Raw genomic sequence first — 20,814 nt, 5'->3', positions numbered from 1 at the left:
GCAGGGCCCCAGCCACTGAACCAAAAGAAGGTAGACAAAAAACGTTCTTCCTCCCCTACAGAAGACATTTAGGGGAGGACGGCAAGTGGGAGAGAATGGGGAAAGAGGGAGACAGCCAGGAGTAAGAATGGGGAGTGGGTCCTGGTCGCTGTGCTGCTGGGGACTGCTGCAGGTCTGGCCCCTCAAGGAAGTCCGTCCAATGCTTGGGGATGTGCACATGCCCCAAGTCCTCCCCCCCCATCCAGCTGGGGGATGGGGAAAATCCTAAAATGTCTCTGGGGAGACTTCCTCAGGAATGCTTTCCCATTTTTAAAACTATTGAATAGTTCCTAAAGTATCCATCCTCCAATATAAGGGGTTTAAGGTAAAAGAGACAAATCCTTTCCTTGAGGATGTAGGATCCGTAGGTCAAAGCCCCTCCCCACTTCCCACTGTTCAGCTTCTAGCAGTTGTGCACAAAAGGCAGACCCCTGAGGAAATAATGCAAACTCCTATTTACCGAGTGCCAACAGCTTGAACCGAGGACTCTTTTTTTTAATTCTTTTTTTTATTTAATAATATTTTTTTATTATGTTATGTTAGTCACCATACAGTACATCCCTAGTTTTTGATGTAAAGTTCCATGATTCATTACTTGCGTATAACACCCAGTGAGGACTCCTAATCCTTGAAGCAACTCTAGGATCTAGATAGCATCTCCCTTTACAGTCGGGGGGGGGGGGAAAGGAAGGCTTAAGGAGGGAAAAGGAGCTCCTTGGAGCTGCTGAAACCAATCCGCAGCAGAGCACTGGGGAGAAAGGGCTGTGCTTTCCCATCTCGGAGCCTCACTATAAATGGTCTAGATCACTGACAGACACTTCATTGCATGTGCCTCAGGCTCCTGAATGTCCACTCCTTTATGGACTCTGATTCTGCTTTTTGTGCTCTCCCCAACTGGATAACGAGTTATTACTCAAGAGCTGGGATGGTGTCTTCCTGTCCGTTGGCCTTCCTCAAGACACAAAGAACGAAGAACGGAGAGGTGCCTCGGGCACTGACAGGATTTTAGCTGAGAACAACAACCAAATGGTCACTTATTGACCTTTGCTAACTCCACCCTCTCAAACGTCCCCAATCCCTCCAACGGAGCTGATTTCCATGTAAGAAGTGCTTCCTGAAGAATCCGTGTCATATGTCCACCCAGCTGGCTAAAATGAAACTTGCAAGCACCACTTCAGACTCCCAGTCCTGATGTAGCTACATCAGGACACTATGAGCTCCCCCCACAAGGGCATTTCCACAGCTGGCCACCATGGTTGTTAGTCTCCTCCAGATGGGCTCGCATGCCCTATGGGCATCTGTCTGAAGTGCAGAGAGTTGAAGGCAAGCTCTCCTCACATTTTCATTTTACAAAGAAGGAGGGGGTGAGAGGAAGATAGGCAGGGCTCCCAGCTGTCACCATACCTTCACGTAGGTTGGATCCCACTGGAGACATTCCTTGGCCGCCACAAAGGCCTCATTCCATTTCCCAAGGCTGTAAAATGCATTGGATTTGTTGCACAGAAGCACAGCCAGCTCCCGGGGGGGAACCCTGTCAGAAAGAAGAACGGACCGGTGGTCAGGAGAGCTATCTTGCTGCAGATACAGAAAACCACCCTGAAGGCAACAATGCTGGGCCTGGCTGCCACCATCGCCAGTTAATGTCCCAGTTACACCTATCATGTCTGGCCCTCCAACCCTCCCCCCACCCCAGAAAGCCCAGGACATTCACAAAGTACAGGTCTGTCCCTCCTCACTCCCAAATCCTCTGCTCATTTTCATGACAAATGTTCTCAACACCTCAGTTCTACCTCTCACTGATCTCCACCGATCTTTTCATTTTTTAGAGACCACCTTGGTGGAGATGCTGTGAAAATGGTGACCGGTCCTAAGGACGGAGAGGATGGGAGTTCCCACTGAGCCTCAGCAGAGTCCAGACACTGATCCGTGCAGTGTGGGGTGAGCCCCTCTACGTGCATGTCCACACAGGATGGATGCAGAGCTTATCACAGGAAGGGCCTTTCAAACATGTGACCACACCATCCCCACGGACCTACTGTGACAGGTGCAGGATGAGCTCCATTGTAGTGTAGAGGCAGGACCGCCCTCACATTTGCAGGACCCAGGGCCAGAGTGCAAATGGGGCTCACACACACTGGGGTTAATCCACGCTGTCCAATATGGTAGCCACTGGCTATGTGTAGCTATTCATATTTAATTTAATTTAATTTAAATAAAATTTAAAATTCAGTTCCTTAGCTGTATTAGCCACATTTCAAGTACTTGATAGCCCCATTCTATATTATAGAACATCTTCATCATCATAGAAGGTCCTATTGGACAGTGCTAGCCTAAGTATTTGAAGGTCATAAATCAAGTTCACACAGTGTTCAATAAAATATGTTTTATCCTCCTACTTTATAATACCTGGTTCAAATTTAGAACTGTAGGAACTGTGTCAGGGCAGAGTGAGCCAAGACTGCACCCCTGCCCACTCCCTCCATCTCAGCCTTCATCCTGCCATGCTGGAGGCATGATTCCAAGTGCTGTCCACACCCATGAACTTGCTCAGCCCTTGGAAGAACAGGCTGCAGGTAGGAGGTCTGTGAAAGCCTGGGAGTAGAGTCCATGGGCAGGAATTCCAGGGTCCTGATACCCATGGAGTTGACCAAAGGGGAGGAAAAGACTCTGGGTGGGTAAAGCCCATGGCCCCACAGACTCCTGCCTGGGTGGTGGTCACAGCTGGAGGGAAGCCACAGGAGGTCCCTCTAAAGCATATCAGGGTGGGTTCTCTTGCCTGGGTCTAGGGATAATACTCCAAGGTTGGTGCCAAAACCACACCAAATGTGAAGACAAATGCAAAGTGTACCACAATATGTTGAAGCCTAGATGCCATTCAATTCAAGACACATGAGCAAAAAAAAGCCAGGCTTATACCTCTTTTTTATCGAATATTTTAATTGCAAAAGTACTACAAATCATTATAGAAAAGATAAGTGATCCAGACAAGTACAAATAAAAAGCAAAGTAAAAATCACCTCTACTACTGCCCCAGCCTCAGTGCTTTATGTTTCCGGCTTCTGTCACTGCCCGTCGTTCCCTCTAGGTGAAGGGACGAGGCCCCAGAAGCACAGGAGAGACAGTGGGGCAGCCAGGGGGTGACTGGCAAGGAAGCTATGACTGCAGGTGCCGAGCCCAGATACCCTGCCCAGGGCCACCATCCCCAGCTGCAGTGAGCACTGGCTGCCACTAGGGGCTCCCAGTGCCCTGTTCTCCAGATTTGCCCTCAGCCTAAGGGGAGCTGCCCTCCTCCCAGGAGGTTATGACCCTGCTGTGCACTAAATTGTGCCCCTCCATCCATATGTTGAAGCCCTACCAGCCAGTGTGGTGGTATTTGGAGATGGGGCCTTTGGGGAGGTAATTAGGTTTAGCTAAGGTCATGAAGTGGGGTCCTTATGATAAGATTAGTGCCCTTATATGAGGAGACACCAGAGAGCTTCCTCCCTCTCTGTCTCTCTCTGTCTTTCTCTGTTTCTCTCTCTCCACCATGTGAGGACACGGTGAGAAGGTAGCCATCTGCAAGCCAGGAAGATAACTCTCACCAGAACCTGAATTGGCCAGGACTTTGATCTCAGACTTACCAACCTCTAGAACTTCGAGAAATAAGTTCCTGTTGTTGACTCCGCCCAGGCAATGGTATTTTGTTATGGCAGCCCAAGCTGACTAATACAGCCCCACTCCTTAGGACAACTTCTCAGGGCCAGACAGCCTACAATAGATGGCTGACTGACATGAGAATCAAAAGGTCAGCTCCCTTGCCCCAAAGTGGGACCAGCTCTGCAGTACAGCTCATGCTCTGGAGCTCCCCAGGGGATCAGGCTAAAGCTGCCTTCAGTTGGCACACCATCCCTGCCTGGATCCTTCCCTGCCCTATCCTGCTTCCCTCCATTCTCTCCTCCTGAGAGCACTTGCACCTAAATCCCTAGTTCAGCTGCCTGTGGCAGGAAGGTCGTGAAAAACAATACATGAGGGTCCAGGCAGAAGACCCCTTAGTGGTCCCACAGTGACACAACATTGTTGCTACACAACATTTTGTCTTTAAGAACGTCAGATGCTATGGGCGCCTGGGTGGCTCAGTCGGTTCAGTGTCTGCTTTGGGCTCAGGTCATGATCTCAGGGTCCTGGGATCAAGCCCCATGTTGGGTTCCCTGCTCAGCAGGGAGTCTACTTCCCCCTCTGCCCCTCCCCACTTGCGCTCTCTCGCTCACTCTCCCTCTCAAATAAATAAATAAATAAATAAATTCAAGAAAGAAAGAAAGAGAAAGAAAGAAAGAAAGAAAGAAAGAAAGAAAGAAAGAAAGAAAGAAAGAAAGAAAAAGAAAGTCAGATGCCTTGCACTCTAGGCCTGGCTTTGACACCGTTCTGATCTGAGCCAGGAGGTGCGGAATTACAGACCCAAACCAATGGCACTCAACTCACATCCAGCTAGAGGGTAGACACCAAGATGACAGAAGGTAGGAAGTAGGAGGCACGATTCAGTAATTTCATTCAGTGGCATTTCCCAGCACAAGTTTAGGCTCCATGCACCCAATAAATGACAATCTTTATTGCAGCTGTTCCCAAAGCGTGGTGTGGGAACCTCTGGGGGTCCCTAAGACCATTTCAATTGGTCCACAAGGTCAAATATTTTCACAATGGTAGCAGGCTGAATAATGGTCCCTAAATAATATTACCTTTTATGGGGGGGGGACCTTTGCAGATGTGATCAATTTCTAAATCTTGGGGGGAGATTATCCTGGGTTAGGATTCTATCACAAGGGTCCTTGTGAGAGACAGACGGGGGAGACACGACACAGAACAGGAGACAGTGATACAATGCAACAGCACACTGGAAGGATGCACTTTGAAGATGAAAGAAGGGGCCACCAGGCAAGGCGTGCAGGAGGCCACCCAAAGTGGAAAGAGGCAAGGAAATGGATTGTCCTCTGCAAAAGACCAGCCCTACCGACACCTCAATTTAAACTTCGTGAGACTCATTTTGGACATCTGACCTCCAAAACTGTAAGATAATAAACATGTATTGTTTTAAGCCACTAAATTGTGGTAATTAGGTACAGTGGTAACAAGGAACTGAGATACTATGTGCCTTTTTCACACATTCTCTCACATGTATCCCAGGAATCTTCCGGGAGGGCTACATGATGTGTGATATCCCAAAGGATTGAATGCAGAAGCAGATATGAGAGGTCAGGTGTCTTCTATTGATAAAGAGCTCTGCAAAAATGAAAAATGTGCAGCTCTTCTCACGAAGTTTCTGGTTTTGGAAAATACACTTATTTTTCATTAAAATACATTACTGAGGTTGACGTGGAATGAGTTTGTCATTGAAATTTTAATGAGGTGATTGAATCTATATTTTAAATTTATCTCAGTTTTAAGTTCCAATCCAGGCTGTATTGACAGCTCCAGCTTACGTAAACAAAAGCTCTTAGGGGTCCTCCATAATTGTCAAGCATGTCATGGTACTAAAATGTCTGGGCACAGGTCAGTTGGAAGCTGAAGGGGCAGGGGAAGAGGTGAGCTGGAGCTCCCCTGTGGTACCACTGGAGCCACTGGGGAAACGGCACAGAGAACCAGGAAAACGAAATAAATGCCAGCGAAGAGGTTGGGGCCTTGGACCATCCCAGGAACTCTGATTCCCATCACCAGACAAAAGGGGAAGTTGTGCAACAGCCCCTGTGTTTCACTTTCTATTTCCCTCAGTATTCTCTGTGCAGTTTCGGAGCTCACAGTACAGAGCAGATACGCAGGAAGCAGGGGAGGAGGGGAGGAGGAGGAGAAAGAAAACAGAAACTAGGCGACGTGCTAAGAAACGGGAGGAAAATAGAAGTGACAGAGGGAGTTTCCATTTACTGAAAACACAGAAACAAACCCAACACCAGAAGAGCGAGTAAACCGCGCTCACCCCCACTGGTACAACTGCAGGAGGATCCGGATGGCTTCGTCGTACTTTCTGATGGCCAGGGAGAAGTTCCCGTTCTTCAGGACCTGGTTGCCGGATTCCTTCAGCAGCTCGGCGTAAGCCGTGGGGTCCATCCTGGGGGGAGAGGGGGCTAGGGCTGGCGGCCAGGCCCCGCGTGGGACCCGGCTCCCTTCACGTCTGCATGGCTGGGAGTGTGCAGAGGCAGTTTGTCCGCTCTGGCCCCACCCACCTGCACAGAGCACATCCTGACAACGCCCCTCACCACCCAGGGACCAGACAGGGAATCCGACGAGACCGTTTCTTCCCCGGTCTTTTCTGACCTGAGAGGCAGCTGCCGAGCAATTCCAGGTATCCTGTGGTAGTGATCAGCCAGGCACTGAGGGAGGAGGCTGCCGCCAAGCCCGAGACAACTCGCACCTCGTGGGTAGCCTGCGCCCCAGAAGTGGCAGCTGTTTCCCAAACGGGCACTATCATTACTTTCTCCTTTACCCACCATGACGGCCCATAAAGGAGGCACTGTCCCCACTGTTCAGATGAGGAAACTGAGGCTCAACGAGGTTCAAGTCACTTTGCCCAAGCATCTGCTAACGGCATTGCCCGGTTCTGACCTCACATCCAAGTTTCTGCCCTTGACCACTATAGCACACCACCTGTCCGTACAAACACAGCTCAGTGGATAGTCCCACCATTCTCTTGGGAGCGGGAAAAGGGAGGGGAAGGGCAATTCTAAAGGCCTCCATATACAAGGGGTTGGGACACAGGGCCACAACCACTGTCTCTCCCGCCCTCCTCCCTTCCTAAAACACTATAAAATAAACCTCGGAGTATGTGTCCCTCAGATTACTTCTTGCAGGTCATGCCTTCTGTCTTACTCATTTTTGTAGTCTCACAGACTAGCATATGATGGGCACTTAAATATTTGTGGTGTAACAGGTGTGAAGGCCAGACCCAGAAGGCTGCCTGTTACTGATTCTCTCTGGGGTGGGCTGCGTAGTCGGAGACAAGTGCCTGGAGCCCTACCTGCCCGAGGAGCCCAGGAGTGTTTTCTGGGCAAAGGTAGTAGAAAGGAGAGCATCTAGGGAGCTCTTGGGAAGCAGCCGCCAAGGAGGCAGAGAAAAGGTGGGGCTCGGAAGAGATGCCCCTTAGGATCTTCTCCTCCCAGGGTAACAGTGGGAAGGGGAGTCTGAAATATGAATGAGGACAATTCAGGTGTTTGCATAGGCCATGTACCTGGGAGTGGGAGATCACACAATCTATCAGGGGGGTTTATTATTGATCTTAGATAATGATTCATATTACTTTTATCATTTCAAATCTTGGTGAGAAGTTTGGGGACAGGGGAAGCAGATCCAAGCAGATATAAGTGGTGGCCTATTTTAAACCCACATGAGCTTATCGAGGATGGGGTTTTGGAACAGCACTCCGTTCCTCAGCCAGAGCTGTATCTGAATGAGGCTCATGGTTCCTAAACAAGTCAGAATACAAAATTCCACGTATACTTTCCATTAAATAATCTCTCAATTCCATGACTCAAATTTATACAGAGATGACAGAGGTGAACACGAAAAAATGTTCAAGAACTGATTGACTACAGGGGCACCTGGGTGGCGCAGTCTTTAAACGTCTGCCTTCGGCTCAGAGCGTGATACCAGTGTTATGGGATCAAGCCCCACATCAGGCTCCTCTGCTATGAGCCTGCTTCTTCCTCTCCCACCCCCCCTGCTTGTGTTCCCTCTCTCGCTGGCTGTCTCTCTCTGTCAAATAAATAAATAAAATCTTTAAAAAAATTGATTGACTACAGATATAAACATGTTTCTCTTCCGAGTATCGTCCGCTATCTGTCCAGTTTTTTAAACTGGCCATGACCAGGCAACTAGGGAAAAAAAAATCACCATTCACAACTGACAAGGATTAATATGCCTCCTTTGGGATCCCTGCTCAGCAGGGAACCTGCTTCTGCCTCTCCCTCTGCCGCTACCTCTGCTTGTGCTCTCTTACACTCTCTCTCTCTCTTTCTCTCTCATATAAATGAATAAATAATATCTTTAAAAAGAAATAATATGCCTCTTTTAATTTTTGTATGAAGTAACCTCTACACTCAAGGTAGGGCTCGAACTCATGACCCCAAGATCAAGTCGTATGCTCTACAGACTGAGCCAGCCTAGCATCCCAATATGCCTCTTTTAGAAATACATTTCCACTCCAAGAAAAGGCCAAGAATTTGTCCAAAATCTGTAAGGCCCTAAACACACAATTCACATAGGAATACAAATAATTTCTAAGTATATGGAGAGTAGACAAACAGGACCCCCTTCACTGGTGAGCAAAGAAATGAAGAATGACAGCAACAACATATCACTGGAAAATACTTTTAAAAATGACCTCAAGTATTGGGGGCTGTTATATGCTCCTTACAGGGGAAATATACTACATCATGGATAGATTTCATTTCATGGATGTTTGCCACAGTGAAGAAGTGGAAATAACCCTAAATATCCTATAACTCGTAATGGATTTGAATCAGTTATAGAATATCCATATGGTAGGACACCCCACAGTTATTTCAAAAATCATGTTGTAAAAGGGTATGTAATGATTGGCTAAGTTAGTAAATGAAAAATACAGTCTACATAAATTGGTGCATAATCCCAAATTGAATTTTTTTAAAGATTTTATTTATTTACTTGAGTGTGAGAGACAGAGAGAACACAAGCGGGGGGGGCGGGTGGTGGGGGGCGGAGAGGAGAAGTAGATCCCTGTTGAGCAGGGAGCCCAATGTAGGGCTCGATCTTAGGACTCCCAGACCATAACCTGAGCCAAAGGCAGACGCTTAACCAACTGAGCCACCCAAGTGCCCCCCGAATTGAATTTTAAACACATATAATATATTGAAAATATGCCAAAATGTTAACTAAAAGCCACACCATTGGGATTAGGCAGGGTTTTAATTTTCCTTCTTGTGCTTTTCTGAATTTTCAACTGCTCTACAATGGACAACATTAATAATCAGAACATAAATGTTATTCAAATGAGACTCTTCAAGGACTTAATTGAAGAATTGAAACACAATACATTTCCACTGTATTTACAAATACAATAAAAACTATTCATGTCAGAATTTGGGGTTTTTTCATACTCCTCTAGATACCAAGAGTGAGCTCTTAATGTTAGGTGAGCAAACATCAAAGGTATTCCTTCGTTTGTTTCTGCGTTTTCTTGGTAAAATCACGTCACAGGAAATCGGGGGACTGCCAACCACACAGAAGGGTTTTTGCTTCTTAACAGGATTTATTGGCAGTCACATTCTCATTATAGGGAAGAATGCTTTAGCTGTTCAACTTTTTTTTTTTAACACCTGGGCAACCTGTTAATAAGATGAAATTGTTGAATACACGTGGTAATGACAACGCACTTGATGGCTAATAGGTACTGAGCACCTACTATGTGCTTTATGTCAATCATGCCATTCTAGTGTTACAAGGAAACCCATGAGGTAGTCATGATTGTCCCCATTTGACATACAGGGAAACTGGAGCTACTTGCCACAGTTACCTAGAAGGTGGTGGCACTAGAATCCAAACCCAGGTGCTGCAACTTTATTTTTTTATTATAATAATATTTTTTATTATATTATGTTAGTCACCATACAGTACATCCCTGGTTTCTGATGTAAAGTTCGATGATTCATTAGTTGCGTATAACACCCAGTGCACCATGCAATATGTGCCCTCCTTACTACCCATCACCAGTCTATCCCATTCCCCCACCCCCCTCCCCTCTGAAGCCCTCAGTTTGTTTCTCAGAGTCCATAGTCTCTCATGCTTCATTCCCCCTTCTGATTACCCCCCTTTCTTTATCCCTTTCTTCTCCTACCGATCTTCCTAGTTCTTATGTTCCATAGATGAGAGAAACCATATGATAATTGTCTTTCTCTGCTTGACTTATTTTGCTTAGCATTATCTCCTCCAGTGCTGTCCATGTTGCAACAAATGTTGAGAAATCGTTCTTTTTGATAGCTGAGTAATATTCCACTGTATATATGGACCACATCTTCTTAACCCAGTCATCTGTTGAAGGGCATCTCAGCTCCTTCCACGATTTAGCTATTGTGGATAATGCTGCCATGAACATTGGGGTGCATATGGCCCTTCTCTTCACTACGTCTGTATCTTTGGGGTAAATACCCAGTAGTGCAATGGCTGGGTCATAGGGTAGCTCAATTTTTAACTTTTTAAGGGACCTCCACACTGTTTTCCAGAGTGGCTGTACCAACTTGCATTCCCACCAACAATGTAGGAGGGATCCCCTTTCTCCACATCCTCTCCAACAATTGTTGTTTCTTGCCTTGTCTATCTTTGCCATTCTAACTGGCGTAAGNGCAACTTTAAACTGTACTCTGAAAGGCCAAGACAGAGGCTCAAAGGTCAGCACACAGTCAATCCCCAAAGGTGTGTGATGATTTGGCTGGCACCCAGCACTCACTTCCAGTTTTGCTGGTCGTATGAAAGCTAAGAATATAATCCGTTTCACAGCGGTGGTGCTAGCTTTCAGTCCCTATCAGAATTCAGGGTCCGGTTGTAGGGAGGTGTCATGGCTGCCTAAGCACATGCAAGGAAGTTAGAAGCAGGAAAAATACAAATGCACTCAGAAGATTTTGAAACAAGCAAATCTGAAACAAAGCATATCCAGGTTGTTGTGGCTTTTATTACTTGTTGTGTATAAACACATGAAATTCTGTAACTGACTTACAGGAGTAGAGCGAAACCTGCAAACAGGGGTGGGCTTGAGGCCACTAAAATGGGCAAGGGAGGCCTCACCTTCATACATTATCTGAGTGCTACCCGAAATCTTGATAGAAAATTTACTTTTCTTGTTTTTTTGGAGTTTTTTCCCCATTTTATATTAAAACCCTTTCAAAAGAGCCCAAAAGCCATCAATGATCTAAGATGAACTCTGGAATGCTGGGAATAGAGATAGTTCCAAACTGAGGCCAGCGAGAACAGTTCTTAAACCTGACTCCTTCCTACTCCCCACAGGAAAGAAGGCAGCCACAGATGGTCCGGGATAAAAATCCAAAGTCAGGAGGCACCTGGGAGGCTCAGTCAGTTAAGCATCTGACTCTTCAGCTCAGGTCTTGATCTCAGAGTTGTGAGTTCAGGTTCCATGCTGGGCATGGAGACAGAAGAACAAATGAAATAAAGAAAGAGAGAGAGAGAGAGAGAGAAAGAGAGGGAGAGAGGGAAAGAGGGAGGGAGGGAGGAAGGAAGGAAGGAAGGAAGGAAGGAAGGAAGGAAGGAAGGAAGGAAGGAAGAGGGGAGGGAGGGAAGAAGGAAGGAAGGAAGAAAGGAGGGAGGGGAGGGAGGGAGGGAGGAAGGAAAAGCAAGGAAGAAAGAAAGAAAGAAAGAAAGAAAGAAAGAAAGAAAGAAAGAAAGAAAGAAAGAAAAAGAAAGAAAGAAATTCAAAGAACTCATTCTGTGGTCTTCGTTTTGTTTTCTTTGCCTTTCTTTCTTTTTTCCTGAGGGAAGAGGTGTAAATGCAGAAGAAGAGTAGAGATCTTCGTAAGAAACTCACTCACATTTTTTCAAAAGGCCTTTGGAAAAGTATGAAGGGCTGGGCCCAGGCTTTTCCTACCTGGGTGTTCTAAATAGAACAAGAAAGCGCAGACCACTGTGTTGCCCACCCCCCATCAGCTGTCTCACCAGCCTGCCCCAACCCACCAAAGCGCAGCTCAGTGGCCTGCCATAAACCCGGGGCTGTCCAATCCAGCCAATCCCCTCTATCCACCAACTTTAAATTATTCCACCTTAATTCATAGCCTCATTTACCTCCAACTACATGTACACCAAAGTCAAGATGGTGATTTGAAAACCAGTTGACTAGTCCAGCTCCAAACCGCCCTTGTAAAATTTATATCCTAAAGGCCACACTCCCAGCGAAAAAGTAAACACCATAAATATCTCCCTAATATGTAGGGTCTCTTGATTGTTTTTAAATCTATGCCCATTTTGATGAAATTTTCACTTACTCACCCGACATATTTGTGCCTCTCAAGAGGATCTGTAACTTTCAGAATACTCCAACTTTAATAGAGTCACGGAATTTACCCTGTGCTCGGTATCGAGGGTTTGATGGCAAAAGGACCACCACTATCCCACCTTCAAGAAATGTATTGTCTGTGAGGGAGATGGGCATTAAACAAATAGTCACACAAATATTATAGCTGATGGATTTGTCTTCTGAAGCAGAAACAGTAGAGGGTATAAGAAAGCATGTGAAAGGAGAATATAACTTTAGAATGTGGGAGGCAAGGCAGGTCTCTCTAGAAAGTGACATTTAACCCAAGATCCAAAGAACGAGTAGTTGGTCCAGTGAAGAGTAGGGCAAGGGGGATGGTATATGAAAAGGCTCTGAGCTGCACAGTTCTAGAAGTGCCACACGGTAGGGGACAGAAGTAAGGCTGGGGAGGAGGTAATGGCTGCCAAGAGATGGACAACCTGGGATCGTGAAGGCTATCCGAGGGTCCTAGAATTCATCTTAAATGCAATCGGGAAAGCAGCACTGTCCATTACACTTTCTGTGATGATGGGGATGTTCTGTTCTGTACTATCCAACACAGTAGCCACTAGCCACATGTGGCTATTACACCTTTGAAATATGGCTGGTCCAACTGAAGAACTGAATTGTTTATTTTATTTAATTTTCACTAACTTTAATGTATAGAGCCACAGGTGACCAGTGGCTGCCATGCTGGACAGTACAGCTCCAGAGGGTTTTGAGCGGGGGATTAATAAGAACTAACTGCATCATGCTGGCTGCAGGCAAGATGAAGAGAAATGGGCCACTGTAAGACACAGTCAGGAGGCAGACAGACCCCACGGGAGGAAATCGCAGGGAAAGTCAACATCAAAGCTTTAGTCAAACCTTACCTTGCATTACAGAATAGAATCTCTGGTTTCAAACATAAATACAGATAATGTTGAATTATCTTCTACGCACACACAGCTTAGCCCCTGAGGAGAGCCATTCTGATGATAATGAATCAAATGGGGTAAAGTGTATGCTCTGTGAAGTACACAATTTAAGGAGATACACAAAAGCCTGAGGATGGATCCCCGTGACTGTCAGGGATGTACCAAGTAGAAATGTAGGGAAAAAAAGAAATATCTAGAGAAAATTTTCTCTACCACTTTAAAATGTTTTTATAGGGGCCCTTGGGTGGCTCAGTCAGTTAAGCATCTGCTTTCAGCTTGGGTCATGATCCCAGGGTCCTGGGATCGAGCCGTGCATCAGGCTCCCTGCTCAGCAGAGACACTTGCTTCTCCCTCTCCCTCTGCCTGCTACTCTGCCTGCTTGTGCTTTCTCACTCTCACTCTCTCTCTCATAAATAAATAAAAATATTTTTAAAATAAATAAAATGTTTCTATAAAACTTATCTAATCTTTAAAGGATGATACTAATGTGAGAGTAGGCAGACCAGTGGAACAAAACAGAATATCCAGAAACAAATATATAGTATGAAAGAATTCCACATGTGATAAAGATGGCTTTTTAACAGATAGGAAAAGAATGAACCGGTTTGGTACAACGGGCTGTATATCTGGAAAAAAAGTTAAATTTCTAACTGGTACCCTGTGGTAGGCCGAACAGTAGACACACACACCCCTGCCAAAAATGTCCATGCCCCAAACCCTAGAATCTGTGAATACAAAAGGGACTCTGTCAATGTAATTAAGATTATAGACCTGTAGACAAGGATATCAACCTGGATTCCCTGGGGGAGCACAGTCTGATCATATGAACACTTAAAAGCAGAAAACCTTCTCTGGCTGAGTCAAGTAGATTCTGGAAGAAGGCAGGAGAGATGTAGTAGAAAATGTGAAACTAGAGAAAGCCCAGACTCGGCACTGACTGCCTTGATGATGGAGAGGAGGCAACGTCAAGAGGAAGGCAGGTGGCCCTGGAACCCGAGAGAAGCCCCTGGCTGATAGTAAGGGCCCAGGGCCCTCACAGCTACAGGTGCGAGGAGCTGGATCCTGCCAGCAATGTGAAGGAGGCTAGAAGGCGCTTCTTCGCAGACCCACTCCGTAAGAGCCCAGCCAGCCGACACCTTGACTTCAGCTTTGTGAAACCTGCCAGGTTAACCCAGACTTCTGACCTCCTGACAGTGACACAATTCATTTCTGTGGCCACTGAGTCTGTGGTCATTTGTTATGGCAACAAGAAAAAAAGCAATACAAATTGTGTAATAAAATGCACAGCAACATACAGAACCTAACAATAGTATGATGAGCAAAAGAAGCCAGACTCAAAAGAGTGTCTACTGTGTGGTTCCACTTGGATGAAGTTCTAGAACTGGCAAATCTCAGAGATCAGAGCAGTGGTTGCCTAGGGGAGGGCTATTGACTGGAAAGGGGAATGATTGCACTTTTGGGGGGAATGGAAATGTTCTATATTAAAGCTCATTGAACAGTATGCTTAAAATCTGTGCCTTCTATTACATGCAAATATCTCATTTTCTTAAAAAGCCATTGAGAGAAAGAAACCATAAAAGCAGTAAGAGAAAATATAGGTACAAATTTTAGATCATGTGCAATGGCTCTAGGAGGAAATTTGGGAATACCGAACCAAGTGACACATACATAGAGCCTTTGGTCCAGCAATTCCATTTTTGGAAACCAATCTTACAGATGGATTGCACATGCCGGAAATGGAAAATCTACAAGATTATTCACTTGTCAAATTGTAATTGTAAAAGACAGGATCAGCATTAATGCCCATTAACAGGAGACTGGTTTAATAAATTATAGTGCAGCCAGCCCCCACAACAAAATCTTACAAAAGCAAGCAAGAAAGAAAAACAAAGAATGAAAATGCTTTCTATGTACTGATCTGGGATAATCTCCAAAATATATTTGAAAAAAGCAAATGCAGAATAGTGTGTATACCACATTACCTTTTGTACAAGTTAAAAAAAAAAACGAAGAAAGAATTGAATAAGAAATTATACTCGCCCTTGCCTACATATGCATAAAGAAGTTCTGGAAGGATCCACCAAAAAATAAAATTATTTACCTTTATTGGAGGATTGGGTAGAGGGCAGAGGAGGGAGACCTACTCTCTCCTTTCCATGGAAATCTTTTATATTTTTGGATTCCTGAATCAGATAAATTCAAAAGTTTTAATGCAATGAAAAACATTGTATGTAATCTTCACCCTCAAGAAGGCCATTCTAATGATAGCAAAAGCAGAAACCATAGAGAAGAATTCATTAAAAATTAAAAACTCCTGTACATCAAAAAGCCCCAAAAACACCCTGAGTCAGCGAGATGATGGGTGGAGAGTCACTCACATAGAGCTGATGGCCAGGTAAAGTGGTGGGGCGTCTGTCTACGGGAAAAAATGCACATACTTCCTCACAGCTAGTTAACTAAATGGGTAAGTACTCTACAAACATATTTCTTTCAAGTACATGAAGATATTAACTGCCTCGTCCTTTGAGAAAGCCAAAGTATGATACAAATCCGAAAGTCCAGTAAGTGGAGACCTTTATACAAACAAAGGTACGGCTGAGTGCAGAACACGATACAGCTGTTAAAACCGTGAAGCTGATCTAAGTAAGAGGAAGCCGTGTCAAGATCACAATGAAGGTGAATAAAGCAAGCTGGAGACCAATTTGTAGAGGTACTTGAAGAGCTTAAGGATACGTGTGTGTGTGTGTGTGTGTGTGTGTGTGTACACCGGACCTGCCGGGAGAATTTCTGGAAGGCCTTAAGAAATGAACAAGAGTGGTGATCTTTGGGGAGTAGATCTGAGAATGGGGAGAACATTCCCAAACTATGATAGAATGAACTTCTGTTGAGGTAAGTCACCCAGGTTGTGGTAATTGGTTATTGAAGCCCTAGGAAACAACACCTTCTCTGAATATGCTCACAGAATCATATACACAGAAAGGACTTAATAAAGGGAAATGGTTGGACTAAAATTTCGGGACCAGGGAAGCCACGGCTCAAAGATTTGGGGGCCTGACCACGGTCACACCATAGTGAGCACCAGAGCTGAAACTCAGCCTGACCGCCCAGCCTCCCCCACCCCCAGCGCACTGGTCTAGAGCACTGTGGGTGGGCAGGAAAGCCAGGACCAGAAGCCAGGTCTTGCCCCTGGTCTGTGAAGGTTCAGGCTAACGGTACTGGCAGTGACAACCTCTGTAGGTTATTTGAGTGTAATCCCTGCAACATTTACAGAACCTTTGCTTTGTTTACCCAGCAAAGAGAAAATATTTGGTAAAAAACACAGGCCTAGCATTGGCCTGTTTCCACAGGGGTTCCCTGAAATTAACAGTCTGTTAAACTACTACAAATGAGAAAACCTGAGCTTACAGGCCTTCCTTGAATAAAGAGTGGGAGGGGGTCAGCACTGTAGCATCTGAAAATGGCCCCAAGCTTTCTCTATTGTGATTGTTCCTTTGAAAAGAAGGGCCCACCTCGTGCTTATAGGATAAACCCTTGTCAGCTGGACAGTCACCAGGGTGAGCTCTGGGATGGCTGCTCGCCTCACCAGAGAGGCCTTCTGAGGGGAGGTCTGAGGTGCACGGAGGCAGGCCCCAGGGCCTCCCACGAGCTCTTTGTGCCAGACCTGCAGGCCAGAGTTCCCTGATGGAGCTCTTCCCTGGGACTTTTGAATCAGAACTTTGGGAAGAGCTGATGTAGGAGGCTCCAGAGGGGCACAGCCTTCCCCCAACCCTGAGAAGAAGCCACTCTGGACTGAGAGAATACAATACTCACACCCAGAGAGAGCAGAAAGAGGGGATCCCTCCACATTCCCCTGCCTCTGAGGCCCAGCTGCTTCCCTACCCCTTCCCTAGTTACTAAAGACATCAGCAGCCTTCTAGAACTTTCCTCCTTTTACCTGAACAATTTGAGTTTTTATTTGCATTCATTAGAAAGGGAGGAAATGAGAGCGGCTTCCCCATTTCACCCCTCTCTGAAGGTTCATATTAGACAAAGGTGTATATCAGGGGTGCCCTGTCCCCACCCCACCACAGACATCTCCAGTCACGGTATTCCTTTCCTCAGGGCCTGACAAGGCCTCAGAATCCTTCCTCCAACATTCATTCTAGGTGGCACACATCCATGCCCCAAATGAATCCTATGGGCCATTCCCAGTTGGGCCAAAAATCAACTTGTGCATCCAAACACGACCCCCGGAAGTGCCACAACTAGGAAACAACAGGCTGAAGACAAGGCAACAGTTCCCCACCTCTCCCTCAGCTTCATCATCTCTAAGAGACAAACAGGCCCCAGAACAGCTGTCCCCAAGTCCAGTTTGCACACACCCTCCAGAGACATCTTCCCGGTCGCCCTGGTTACCCCAGTATCTGCCTTGTGATCCTCCTGTCATCCCAGCTCACCCAGCTCCAGCTCAGCCTCCTCACAGTCATTGGCAAGACGGTCCGCAAATCCATCAGACCATGTGCTGGGAGGGTTTAAAAGCCTCCACAATCTCCCATCCCACCTCCTCTCAGGCATCATTTCCATGAAAGTTCCCAAGGGTTTCAGACCCTGTGCACAGCTTTTATACAGTTTAACACCCTGTGTTACGATCTACTCTCTACATAGATCTCCCACATAGCCTTTATGCTTCACACCCAGTACTAGGTTTTTCTGTTTTCCCTAGTGGACTAAATTCCTAAGGCAGAAACTAAGTCTTACTGAGTCTTATGTCTGCAACCAAGGGCTCAGCATTGTTAAATGAATAAATGACTTTCTGGACATTTCTTTACTCATCAGATTAAGCTGGAGAAATGGGAAAGGAAGAAAGGTTCTGGAGTTTAATTCGAACTACACAATTTCACTCCTGGTTTCGGATTTCTGACCATCTCCTGGAAAGACAAGAATGTCAGCTGCTCCCTTGGAAAAGGACACAAATTTAAGAAAAGCCAACCACGTAAAGGACAAACCAGAAACCACCAGATAAGTTCAACCAAAATCTGCCAGAGCTGGTGGCTACTTTGGGAAAACAAATTTATAAGCACCTGTTGAAAATTCAACAGATGGCACACAGGGCTGTATATTCCCATGTGAAATTATATTTCTGGAGATTCAGAAATACTGAAAGCAAAGAATAATTCTATAGATCAGTGGTTCCTAGACTTTTGGAACTGACAAACAGAAACATTTACACACACAGAAAAGAAACTGGAGGGTACCAGGGGCCTGGGTGGCTTAGTCGGTTAAGCCTCCAACTCTTCATTTCGGCTCAGGTCATGATCTCAGGGTTGTGAGATAGAGCCCTGCACCAGGCTCCTCGGTGCTCAGCTTGAGATTCAATCTCCCTCTTCCTCTGCCCCTCTCCCCACCACTCTTCAAAGCACACTGTCTCTAAAAAAAGAAAGAAAGAAATTGAAGGGAACTTAGAGTTGCCAACTCTTTGTTTTGCCAAATAAGAATATTTTTTTGAAATCATACCATCAGGAGACACCAGGCTGGCTCAGTCACCAGAGCATGTGACTCTCGATCTCAGAGTCATGATTTCAAGCCCCATGTTGGGCAGAGTTTACTTTAAAATTTTTTTTAATTTAAAAACATTTTTAAAAGGTGTACCATCTACTGCCCCCATAATTTCACAAAAGAAGGAATTTTTTAAACTCAAAAAAAAAAAAGGAGTAAGCATGTAAACTTGGACTAAAGAATACCATTCTTGCAAAAGGATGAACCAAGAGCCTTACAATATATTGTAGGCTTGGACAGTGTGCAGATAGTATGAGCTTTAAGAGTAGACATTCCAAATTCCTAAAATCATGCCAGGTCCCTGGAAGGTACTCAAGAAATATCGCTAAGGGCAAAGATGGATCAGTTACAACTCCTAGTTCTAAAGTGGAGTCCCTATCACCTGACCTCCCCGGGAGCCGGTGATGGGCATGATTTCTCCTCAGTGTGTGCACAGACTAGCATCTGTCCTTTTTGCTATTTGAATGAGAGTAGTCCAAGGCAGCTGTGTAATAACAACTGATATTTACTGAGCACTTACTATGTGCCAGGCCCTGTGCTAAGCCCTTCTTGGGCATTTTCTCATGGAACGTCCCTAACAATGCTAGTGAGGGAGGTATAACTATCACCCCAATAGTACAGATCAGGAAACAGTTTTCATCAAGATGAAGGGACTTCTCCAAGCAAGGTGCAAACCCCAGTCTGATACCAAAATCTGTGTTCACAACTCTTTGGAGAAGATGGATGTAGGAAAGGTGAGGGTGATTGGGGAAAACAGAAAGGACGGCCTTCAAAACTAAAATCAAATCCGGGGACACCTGGCTGGCTCAGTTGGTAGAGCAGATGACTCCTAATCTCAGAGTTGTAAATTCAAGCCCCACATTGGGTGTAGAGATTACTTAAAAATAAAATCTTAAAAAAAAAAAAAACAAAATAAAGTCTCTACAAAAGCAAACCTGAAGGAAACTGAAAAGTGAACATTCCACACTCTGCCTCAAGACAGATGGCATGGGCCAGTACAGGGTGCTCACAAATCCTGACTCGGTGTCTGGGCTAAACCCAGGCTACCCAACAGCTGCCACATTCCCCTCAGTTAGCTTTCCCACTCTCCGTTGGAACACCTGGGAGCTATAGATGGTTGTGACGTCAGGAGCAGCCCCCAAGGAGGACACAAGGCCCTCCTATGATAGCCCTTGGAAAAAAGTGCTTTCTCATTCAAAGGAGAACTTGGAGTTTGGTTACTAGCAGCCCTGTCATCTTCTCCTCCAGATCCACCCCCAAGTCTTCTTTAATCACTTAAATGCTAATGAATGCCCCCCCATCCTCAAAACCACAACAGTCTGCTTCCCCCTCAATCTGGAAGGTAAGACAAACCCAGCAGAGAGCTAACATACCACCCACTGCAGTCTGGGGAGGGTCCAGAGGTGCCCAGAACCTCCCCATAAACAAAACAATCTCCCCCAGGCAGGGACCCTGAAAGGCACACCTGGTGAAGGGAAGTCCCTTAGCAGTGGCTGGGAAGACCTGAGTTCTAGCCTCAGCTCTAACACCACCTGACAGATTTCTGAAACAGAGGGGACTTGAACTTGGCCTCAAAAAAAGTATGAACTTTGGCCAGCCTGAGCAATTATTCATCCAGTCTCAGCCTTCTAAATAAAACACAGAGTTACACACACACACACACACACACACACACACACACACACACCATTCAACTTAGTTTTCCGGTATTCTCCAACCCTATATGCCTGCCATGTTGTAGCCACATAACCCAAATTATTCCTGCTCCCTCCCTCTCATATGCCTCTGCAGTGCTGGAGCTAATGCCAGAAGGAGAATATAAGGATATGAGTGTGTCCTCCTTGTATGAGAAAGGCCAAAAGCATGAGATCGAGTCACACTTGACCTCTTCCAGGCCTGATACCACATAAGCCTAGGCCTGTTTCCTTCCTGGAAAATGGGGACCATGTCACCTGTAGGACTGGACTCTCTGTTTCCTCAGTCAGTCAACACACATTAGTTTAATGTCTAAAATGTGCTGCAATGCTGCTGGTTGCCTGGGATATATGAATGAGCACAACCGACCAAAACACTGCTGCCCAGAAGCTTACATTCTGGTGCAGGGACATCTGTAAAATGGGGACTGCTCATAATACTTCTGTGACAATTACATAAGAGAATACCTGAAACACACCAAGCATAAAGCCCGGCTCAAAGTCAACTGTTATTATACTGGTATTTAGAGTCTAAGCCCTTTTGCTCAGTGTTATTCTTGATAAGAAGCTGCTGCTTTTACCTGGACTGTCCCTCTCTCCCACCTGGCACCCC

At 45.7% G+C, this 20,814-nt stretch overlaps 2 protein-coding genes across 5 annotated transcripts in view; both read right to left on the bottom strand.

Annotated features, from left to right (window-relative positions):
• Positions 1-6,263, bottom strand: part of TRANK1 (tetratricopeptide repeat and ankyrin repeat containing 1) — a 77,241-nt gene extending 70,978 nt beyond the window's left edge. For both annotated transcript variants that reach the window (XM_034662257.1, XM_002914654.4), the window contains exons 1-2: positions 5,984-6,263; positions 1,444-1,570 (exon numbers count right to left, since the gene is read on the bottom strand). In XM_034662257.1, the coding sequence (XP_034518148.1) occupies positions 1,444-1,570; positions 5,984-6,114 (258 nt within the window). In that variant the 5' untranslated portion in view covers positions 6,115-6,263. The remainder of the gene's footprint in view (positions 1-1,443; positions 1,571-5,983) is intronic.
• Positions 6,126-20,814, bottom strand: part of LOC117802654 (uncharacterized protein C11orf96-like) — a 32,602-nt gene continuing 17,913 nt past the window's right edge. For 2 of the 3 annotated variants that reach the window (XM_034662259.1, XM_034662258.1), the window contains one exon: positions 6,126-6,430. In XM_034662259.1, the coding sequence (XP_034518150.1) occupies positions 6,132-6,430 (299 nt within the window). In that variant the 3' untranslated portion in view covers positions 6,126-6,131. The remainder of the gene's footprint in view (positions 6,431-20,814) is intronic. The other variant, XM_034662260.1, reaches the window with a different exon arrangement.

This window comes from Ailuropoda melanoleuca, chromosome 6, assembly GCF_002007445.2.
Source record: "Ailuropoda melanoleuca isolate Jingjing chromosome 6, ASM200744v2, whole genome shotgun sequence".
In the NCBI taxonomy this organism is placed as follows: domain Eukaryota; kingdom Metazoa; phylum Chordata; class Mammalia; order Carnivora; family Ursidae; genus Ailuropoda; species Ailuropoda melanoleuca.
This window is presented reverse-complemented; position numbering and strand designations above follow the sequence as displayed.